Source organism: Andrographis paniculata, unplaced genomic scaffold, assembly GCF_009805555.1.
Source record: "Andrographis paniculata isolate CXL003 unplaced genomic scaffold, ASM980555v1 Contig75END, whole genome shotgun sequence".
Taxonomy (NCBI): Eukaryota; Viridiplantae; Streptophyta; class Magnoliopsida; order Lamiales; family Acanthaceae; genus Andrographis; species Andrographis paniculata.
In genome coordinates this window covers 764106-774876 of record NW_026137612.1, presented here as the reverse complement: position 1 = coordinate 774876, position 10771 = coordinate 764106, and the positions used below count along the sequence as shown (strand labels likewise).

Genomic DNA, 10771 nt, shown 5'->3' with positions numbered 1-10771 from the left:
TGTTTTGTATTTTGGTTTAATTATTTTTATATATAAAATATATATAATTGTTTAAATAATATAAATATAATAAATTATATAATATATTAATTTTTTGAGAAAAATATATTAAAAAAACTTGTTGAAGGAACAAAACTCTTTTATTGAATATTATTATTTCAATGACCCTCCTCTTTACGTCCATTCTTATTCCTTTAAAAATCTATACTCAATTTTTTGGGTAAATTATATAACACCCCGTGTATTTTAATAAAAATGCACAAAATACTCTATATTTTATTTATTGCGTGAAACCCTTATATTAATGTAAAATTTGCTTGAAATACTCTTCTTGTCCAAAATTGATATTTAATTCTAAATAAATACTTAAATTACGACAAGTTTTATACAAATAAAAAGCGCAAAAAATCTTAAATAATTTTTTTGCATTAAATAAATAAATAAATAATTTATTAATCCTTCATTTTATAGTTTTTGGAGACAAATTGTTGTTTGATTTTTATAAAAATTATAAAAATAAATGATTGATCAATTATTTATTTATTTATTTTATTCAAAAAAATTATTTAAGATATTTTACGTTTTTTATTTGTATAAAACTTACGTAATTTAGGTCTTTATTTCGAACCAAACATCAATTTTAGACAAAATGGATGTTTCATACAAATTTTTCATTAAAATAAGAATTTTCACGCAATAAATAAAATATAAAATATTTTATACATTTTTAGTAAAATATAAGAATTGTGTTATATAATTTAGACCTCTAACTTTTACCCTAATTAACCGATAAAGTCAAAGTAAATGCAATAACATTGAATCCCTTTTGGAGTTAGTTACGTTGATGTTTCAAGGACAAATCACTATGGAATAATTGTTTGTTAACATGTCCACATCATCAATACGAGAAGAAATTTAAAGAAATCACTACCTCTGAGACGAAATTTAAAGAAATCAATACCTTCGTCCCACGTATCGTGTCTGATACACTATAGACACGGTATTTTAGGAAAGGTGTAATTAGTAGATAATTAAGAATATATTAGTGAAAATAATTATCCTATAATATAAATAATTATAAATTAAGATTAAAATAACTAATTAGTTTAATTAAAATTTTAAAAAAATAAAATTAAAAAATTTAAAATGAGATTAGAATGTATAATCATTTTTTTTAAAAAAAGAAAATTACATGGTATGTGGGACGGACAGAAATGGCAACGTGGACATGATATGTGAGATGATATGTGAGACAGAGAGAGTATTATTTATTATTATTATTATCATCATTATTTTTTATTTTTTAATTTTTATTTTTATTTTGATAAATGTAAAAATTCGTAACCGTTACTCGATCAGTGCGCTTTGGGTAAATTCCTGATTTAGTCTAATATCCAATAAATTACCCTTGACAACGTAAATCACACTAGGCAAGTCTCCAAAAATTTGAGGGTTTGTGTGTTTTTGTTTGGATTTAAATTTAGTTTATTTGAATTTGAATTTAAATATTATTATGATGTCGTATTTTTATAAAAAAATATTATATTTTTATTAAATATTTTATAAAGTTATTTTGTGTTCACTTTGTTTTTTGAAATATACTCCCTCTATCCCACCACAATTGATACTATTTTCATTTTATTTGCCCCGTAACAATTGACACATTTTTATTTTTGGTAAAAATTATTAAATCAAAATATATTTAACAAATATAAATCAACTTAATTAACTATATAATATACAACATCATAAATGACTTGACACCCATTCAAAACCTTTTTATTTCTATCTCTCTTTAAAAGTACATATCTTTTATAAAATTAATTTATGTTAATTATAAATAAAAAAATATTTTTTTTATTTACTTGTATTATAGAAAATTTTATTATCTACAAATATCCATATTGCGTATATTTTTTAATTGCTATTTAATTTTTGAATATTTAAACATATATTTTAATTTTTTTAATCATATATATTAAATTTACTTTAAAATTATAAATATTATTAATTACATATTAAAATAATATAATAATATCATAACTCATTATTATTAACTAATTAAATATCCACATCTTAAATACCGTGTCCTTAATCGAAGGGTTCAATTCCAGTGAGATGGAGGGAGATATATTTTTATGTTATGGTACATATTGTATTGGTAATATAAAAAAAATTAATATTTTGTATTAAATTGTTGATTGTTTTGTAAATGAATAATATATAGGAGTATTATATATAATATAGAAAATGATGAAAAAAAAAAGAAGAAAAAAACACAAATGTACTATTTTGGTTTGGGGGTTTGGATTTTGATTTGAGATTTGAATAGTAAAAATTTTGAATTTGAATAGTTGTATGATGTGATATAAATAGATGTTGATGTGATATTTTGAATGTAAAATTGATTTTTAGTATAATATAAAAAATAAAAAATAAATATTTGATTTGATATTTTTTGAAAAAAAATGGAATGAATAGTGAAAATGTAATCCAATCCTCCAAACAAACACACCCTTATGAATGTTTTGTTTCAACCTATACTGATGTTGATTTGATTTTTAAATTTAATTTAAATAATATTTTAACATGATAGTTTATAATAAGAAATAATATACTTTTATGAAGAATTATACAAACTATATTTTTTATTTGAAATAAAAAATAATAATATAATTATAGTTATTTATTATAATTACAATGGTATAATTTTACAATATATACTTGTTATTGTATTTGTAATACTCTCTTCGTCCCAAAAAGAAGTATTCATTTGTTTTTTCACGTAGTTTTAGAAATATTAGTATTATATTGGGATATAGTAAGAATAAAGTAGAAACGACTAAAATAACTTTGTTAGTATGTGTGATATAAAGGTAATGACATTTGTGTAATATATTGTAAGTTGTAAGGGTATTTGTAATATTAGGTAGATAGTACAGTTACTAAAAAAGAAAATAGATGCTTTGTTATGGAACGGAGTAAAATGAATCGCTCCCGAAAGGGAATCTATTGATTCTCTCCCAATTGGTTGGACCGTGGGTGCGATGATTTACTTCACGGGCGAGGTCTCTGGTTCAAGTCCAGGATGGCCCAGCTGCGCCAGGGAAAAGGATAGAAGAAGCATCTGACTACTTCATGCATGCTCCACTTGGCTCGGGGGATATAGCTCAGTTGGTAGAGCTCCGCTCTTGCAATTGGGTCGTTGCGATTACGGGTTGAATGTCTAATTGTCCAGGCAGTAATGATAGTATCTTGTACCTGAACCGGTGGCTCACTTTTTCTAAGTAATGGGGAAGAGGACCGAAACATGCCACTTTAATGGGGAAGAGGACCGAAACATGCCACTGAAAGACTCTACTGAGACAAAGATGGGCTGTCAAGAACGTAGAGGAGGTAGGATGGGTAGTTGGTCAGATCTAGTATGGATCATACATGGACGGTAGTTGGAGTCGGCGGCTCCCCCAGGGTCCTTCATCTGAGATCCCTGGGGAAGAGGATCAAGTTGGCCCTTGTGAACAGCTTGATGCACTATCTCCCTTCAACCCTTTGAGCGAAATGCGGCAAAAAAAAAGGAAGGAAAATCCATGGACCGACCCCATCATCTCCACCCCGTAGGAACTACGAGATCACCCCAAAGGCGCCTTCGGCATCCAGGGGTCACGGACCGACCATAGAACCCTGTTCAATAAGTGGAACGCATTAGCTGTCCGTTCAAAAGAGCATTAGAGTTTTAGAAAAAGTAGAAAAAAAATATTCTATTAGTTCGAAAAAAAAAATTATATAAATTTGTTAGAATACACGTAATAACATTTTAATATTAAAATAATATATAAAATTATAATAAATTAGTTTCGGGTTTATGGTTGAAATTATTAAAAATTGATAAAAGAAAATAATAGAATAAATAAAAAATTATAACAAATTAATTATTATTTATTAAAGTAAATATTATAAAATTTTGAATGAATGAAATTATTTATTATAAATGAATTTGAAATAAATTTAGCGGATGATCAAAATATAAATAATATAATAATTTTAGCGGATAAATAAAATATTTAGTATATTGTAACTATATATATTGAATGCTATTCTTAGTATATATATATACACAATATTATTAATGAAATGTATCTTAAATAAAAAATAAATAATTTATGTAATATATTTTTAAAAAAGATATTAATAAAAAAATATTTATCGAAATAAATATTATTGACTCCATCATGTTATAAGAGTTGCACTTTTAATATTTGGATGTCTATTTACAAGATTTATATTTCATTTTTAATAACTAACTATTGCACCACTCATTACAAATACATTTTTAATCACACTTATTTACATACACCATTTTATTACAAATAAAATCAAAGGCTAAATTTGTCTTTTAACTTAAAAACCATAAACTATTACTCCCTCCATTCCAGATACTGTGTCTGATGCACTGTAGATATAGTATTTTAGAAAGGGTGTAATTAGTAGATAATTAAGAATGTATTAGTGAAAATAATTATCCTATAATATAAATAATTATAAATTAAGATTAAGATAACTAATTAGTTTAATTAAAATTTAAAAATATAAAATGAGATTAAAGTATGCAATTATTTTTCAAAAAAAGGAAAGTGACATGGTATGTGGGACGGACAGAAACGACAACGTGGACATGATATCTGGGACGGAGGGAGTATTATAATACATTATTTTTTAATTTTTGTGTCAAAAGTAAATACTCCCTCTGTTCTACTATAATTGACACTATTTTTATTATTGTATGTCCATTAATAATTGACATATTTCTATATTTGATAAAAATTATTAAATCTAAACATATTTAACAAACATAAATCAACTTAATTAACTACATAACATATAACATCATAAATGACGTAGAACCTATTCAAAATCCTTTTATTCTATCTCTCTTAAAAAAAAATAAATATTTTTATCTATATTTAAAACTACACATCTTTTATAAAATTTATATGCTATTTATAAATAAACAAAAATATTTTTTTACTTGTATTATAGAAAATTTTATTCTCTACAAAATGATATCCATATTACATATAGTTTTTAATTGCTATATAATTTTTAAATATTTAAACATATATTTTGATTTTTTTAATCATATATATTAAATTTACTTTCAAACTATAAATATTATTAATTATATAAAAAATAATATCATAATTAATTATTATTAACTAATTAAATATTTTTAACTTAAATACAGTATTCCTAATCAAAAGATTCAATTTCGGTGGAATGAAAGAAGTATATTTTTGGTGAGGACGAAAGGAGTACAACTTTTTAAAATATGTATGATATGGTGTCATAGTGTACCATATTAAAAAAATTCGATAAAATATCGTGTTGAAATTTTGATATACTGAAATTTTCGATGATTTTTTCATACTCCCTCTTTCGGTATTTCTAAACCCGTAACTCCAGGAGGGATCAACCGCTACACTCCCTCTTCACGGAACATAGTTTTATTTTTTTTTTATTATTATTATTTTTATTACGTGAGAATCCGTAGCGATTATCCGAAAATATACCAATTAAATAAATTTTGAGCCGAATTTAATACTATATAAATTAAATCCTATAAACAAATCACAACTAACCTTTAAAAAAAAAGAATCTAACAGCTCCAATAATTGTGAGTGGCAGTCCCCATTCCTAATGAATATATCTATTTTGAAAGAAATTCGATTTCGAGAGAGAGAGAGAGAGAGTAGAGAGCGAAGAGAAGTGAGAGAAAGAGGTGAGAGAGATAACTCAAATCGTAAAGAAGAAGCAGAGAGAGAGAGAGAGAGAGAGTTAATGGCTGATGATGACGATGATGATCCTTCTCACTGTCACTCCACACCGTAAAATTAAAGAGGCATCTTTCAGTAATCCCAATTCAAAAATGACAGATTAATTCACAGAAATTAATCCCAATTCCCCTTCCCCTTTATGGCCATTCTCTGTAACTCCAACCCCCATGAGAGAGAAACCCTCGATCTCCATAAAAGCAGAAACATTCACAATAAAGCTTTAGCTGCTTAGTGGGAAAAAAGTTCTTTTTCTTGTACACAATGTTATGATTAATTGATGCTCATCATCATTGTGCCTGCCCGCCTGCCTGCCCATTTCTCTCTCTCTCTCTCTCTCTCTCTCTTAAACTTCATCCATTTCTCTATCTACCCCAGTCCATGAAGATGCTCTTCTGAGACGCCATGGCCGACGACAACTGCGGCTGTTGGGCTATTCTCCGGCGCACCTGCAGTTCCTCCGATTCCAGAACCTCCCCCAACGCCATCCCCCGGAGCAGCCTCGTTTACGATGCCGCCGGTATTTATTATCATCTCCCTCTCTCTCTCTAAATAATTTCTGCAATTCGATCGATCTGATCAGATCATACTTACAAGTGTTTAAATTAAATTGTTCTGTTGCCACAGAGACGAGATATTTGAACGCCAGCAATCGAGAAATGTGCGCTCCCGACAACGATGGTCGCAACTCGCCGGAAAATCCCACCGCCGATCCAGATAAAAAAATTCTGGCGCCGCAGCGACAGCTTCTTAAATTCAGCTTCCAAGAGCTGAAGGCGGCGACGGGGAATTTCAGGCCGGACAGCATTCTTGGTGAAGGTGGTTTTGGATATGTATTCAAAGGATGGATAGAGGAGAATGGCACGTCACCGGCGAAGCCCGGCTCCGGCGTCACGGTGGCGGTGAAGAGCCTGAAGCCCGACGGCCTTCAAGGCCATCGAGAATGGGTGGTTAGTTAGTTTGTAGATCATAAGGTTGTCCACAATTCGATTTTTTTCGAAAAGAGTTTAATAAATATTGTATTTTGTTGTTTCGCGGTTGCAGGCCGAGGTCGATTTTCTCGGACAGCTCCATCATCCGAATCTCGTGAAGCTCATCGGATATTGCATTGAGGACGATCAAAGGTTGCTTGTCTACGAGTTCATGACTCGCGGAAGCCTCGAAAATCATCTTTTCCGAAGTGCGTATGCGAATATAATCTCGAGCTTTGGTTACAGGCGTTTTGTTGATTCTCGTAAAAATTTAAATAGTTGTTTGATATGCATCTCATACTAATATTATTAATAATATAGGCGAAGGTAGCGTATTTAACGATCAAGTTTAGATAATTGTTCATCTTCGCATCTTACACTAATGTTGTTGTTGTTGGTGGTAAATGATAACTATGCGCGTGAAGGGACAATACCGCTTCCGTGGTCTAATAGGGTTAAAATCGCGCTCGGAGCAGCAAAAGGCTTAGCTTTCCTCCACGGTGGCGACAAGCCTGTCATTTATCGAGACTTCAAAACATCAAACATTTTGCTCGACTCCGTAAGTAACTATAGCTTTAAAAGAAGTTCAAAGTAAACAATCCAAGCTCATCGCAAAACATTGATCTCCTATTTTTTCAGGACTACAATGCGAAGCTATCGGATTTTGGTTTGGCGAAAGCCGGACCTCAAGGCGACAAAACACACGTTTCAACAAGAGTCGTCGGAACCTACGGCTACGCTGCGCCCGAATACGTTATGACGGGTATATACAATCTTACAACCACTTAAAAAAAAAATAAATTCAAGCGCAATACCGTACCAAACCAATCAGTATATACATGTCACTTAGGTCATTTGACTTCAAAGAGCGACGTATACAGCTTCGGCGTAGTGCTCTTGGAAATCCTAACGGGGAGACGGTCGATGGACAAGAAAAGACCGAGCGGGGAGCAAAATCTTGTGACATGGGCTAGGCCATATTTATCGGAAAAGCGAAAGGTCTATCAACTAGTGGACCCTCGGCTCGAGCTCAACTACTCGGTCAAAGGCGTGCAAAAAGTGGCGCAATTGGCTTGTAGTTGCTTGAGCCGGGACACGAAAGCCCGGCCTTCCATGGACGAGGTGGTTAGAGTTCTTGCGCCACTTCAAGAACTCAACGACCTCGCAATAGTTTCTTACCACGCCCGGTATGCTCAAGCCGGGAGGCGTAAGAAGAAGCCCGACCCGCCGCATTTGCTCAACGGGAGCCACCCGAAGAGCGCGAGAGATTCCCCTTTGGCGTCGGGTCGAAGCCATTGTAAGTGATCGTTGATCGACATCATCATTGGCATCGATTGTTTTTTTGTTCGAGTAAGGGATTTTTGTTGGTTTTTTTTTTTTTTGTTTACCTACGCACGCACACACTTACGCACCTGCCTGGAAATTTTCCCAAGTCAAGCACATATGCATCCATCCGGAATCGAAACCAAGACCTTTGATTTGAGTAAGGGATTCGGTTTATATATATTGCTGACTAAATATTTAGCTGTAAAAGGTTTTAAGCTGTTTACGAGTATGTAGTAATTATTTTTTGAATGTGTACTTGAAATTTTGAATGTTGTTGAAGGCCTTTTGATATTCAATATATATATAATATATATTTTATTATTTCACAAAAAATTAATATTCAATATAAAATATTATTTTTATATTAGTCATACAATTCGTTATATCTTATACAAAATTATATTTCAAACTAAAATACAATGCAAACAAAACATGCATTTTTTCAAAAATTATTATTATTTTTTTTATTTAACAAAATATCTCTTTAAACATTATCTTAAAATCAAATTCAATTTAAATTTTTTGAAACGAAATCCAAAGAAACAACGCACATTTAGTGTTTTTATTTTTTATTTTTATATTCAATATTTATAATTTATTTATTTTCTTATAAAATATTTTAGTGGAATATATATTTCCCGTTTCAATCTAAAGTATTTTTTTATTATTTTTTTTTCTCTCACTTCAAAATATTTATTTTTTATTTTATAAAAAATAATCATATACTAATATCAAAACACCATTAAATTTTACTTAATTTACAGATATATCATTATATATAATTATTTATATATGAAGTCCAAAAAAAATATAAAAAATTATTACAAATTTTTACTAATTAATAAAATATTTTTATTTTTTAATTTACTATAAAACCTTAAAAAGACTCCTTTGCTTTGGGTCCAAGTAGTATATATTAAAAAAAAAAAAATCACCAACTAACACATTTTACTTTTGATTTATCTTTTTGAACATTTTTTTGAGTTATATATATAGATTAAATTAATATTTTGATTTAATATATGTATATATATTTTCAAAAAAGACATTTTTATTGAGAATTATTAACAAAACACTAGGTGTGTTTATTTTGTATTTTGCTTTTAATTTTTTTTTTTTCTTTTAATTTTGTATGTGAAGTAAAGAGAATTTTATAGATAATATAAAAATAATAAATATGTAGTATATTAATATTTTCGTCAACCAAAATTAGATTTATAAGTCCATTAGTCAAACTTATGTTTATACTATAAGTAGATTATTTCTTTATTTATTTTTATTTTATTTTTTTTGTTACTTTTGTTAAATATTATACTGTACTGCAAACATTATTAGTCAAATATATTCTATAATAAAAAACTTTAAAAATAATTTTACATAACTTTTATTTTTATATTAAAAAAACATACTTTTTAAATCTATAAATATCTTCTTTTAGCCGATTGAGAGATTATTTTAAAATAAATTGAATTATTTTTTGTTGTGATACTCAGAATAATAAAAAAAGATAAGTTTGTTCGTCTGATATTTTTTACTGGTACGATTCTACATAAATAATATTAAAAATATAATCTGCACACATTAACATACTATTTCTGTCCAGCTATTGTGTTTGGAGAAACAAAAATTTAGGAGATATATATATTTAATCAATAATTAAGAATATATTAATAAAATAATTATTCTATAATATAAATAATTATAAATTAAAATTAAAATAACTACTCTAATTAAAAAATTATAGAAAAAAAATTAAAATAAAATTAAGGTATATAATCATTTTCAATAAAAAATAACATAAAATGTGAAACTATAAAAATTGTGAATGCATACATAATTGAAACGAAATGAGTAATATATATATTATTCATTGACAATTATAATAATTTAATAAAAAAATTATCTTTTTATATTAATAACATAATGTTCTATGCCTAACATAAAAATTTATTCATCCATAAATATAAATTAAAAAAAACCAATAGCATTATATCATGCTTCACAGCTTGAGGTCGAGGATCGAATGAACAATAAATTATATTCCTTTAGCTAAGCAATAGCAATATTCTTATCAGTGTCAAGTTCAAGCTGGAATCGTCTTGAAGGACTTTATGAGATTCTCTCTCTCTCTCTCTCTCTATATATATATATATATATATATATATGGATAAACTGTTTTTTTTAGTTTTGTAACTGGACCCCTTATAATTTTAGTCCAGCAAGTGGAGCTTGTCGCAAACTAGTCCCATAAGTAAAAAAATTTCGCTGTTTTAGTCCTCCGGCGTCGGAAACGCCCGCGTGGCTCGCCGGAGGTGACGTGTCCGCCAGGTGTCCCGCGAGATCAGCGACACCTATGGACACGTGGATTTATTTATTTTATTCTTTTTAATTTTTTTTAATTGGACCAAATAAAAAAATAAGAAAATACAAATAAAATTAAAAATAAATGAAAAATAAATTTTTAAAAAATTAAAAAATGAAAAATAAAATAAAAATCCATGTGTCCGCCACGTGTCGCTGACCTGGCGGACACGTCACCTCCGGCGAGCCACGGGCGTCTTCGGCACCGGAGGACTAAAACAGCGAAAATTTTTCACTTATTAAACTAGTTTGCGACAGGCTCCACTTACGGGACTAAAATGATAA

General features: G+C 28.8%; 1 protein-coding gene across 1 annotated transcript; it reads left to right on the top strand.

Annotated features, from left to right (window-relative positions):
* The first annotated feature begins 5779 nt into the window (after window positions 1–5779).
* Window positions 5780–8432, top strand: LOC127266379 (serine/threonine-protein kinase PBL34-like). The gene is made up of 6 exons (XM_051296605.1): window positions 5780–6348; window positions 6456–6778; window positions 6873–7008; window positions 7225–7358; window positions 7439–7562; window positions 7650–8432. Exons 1-6 carry the CDS (start codon window positions 6234–6236, stop codon window positions 8102–8104), a joined length of 1287 nt encoding a protein of 428 aa, XP_051152562.1. The 5' UTR covers window positions 5780–6233; the 3' UTR covers window positions 8105–8432.
* Window positions 8433–10771: the final 2339 nt, after the last annotated feature.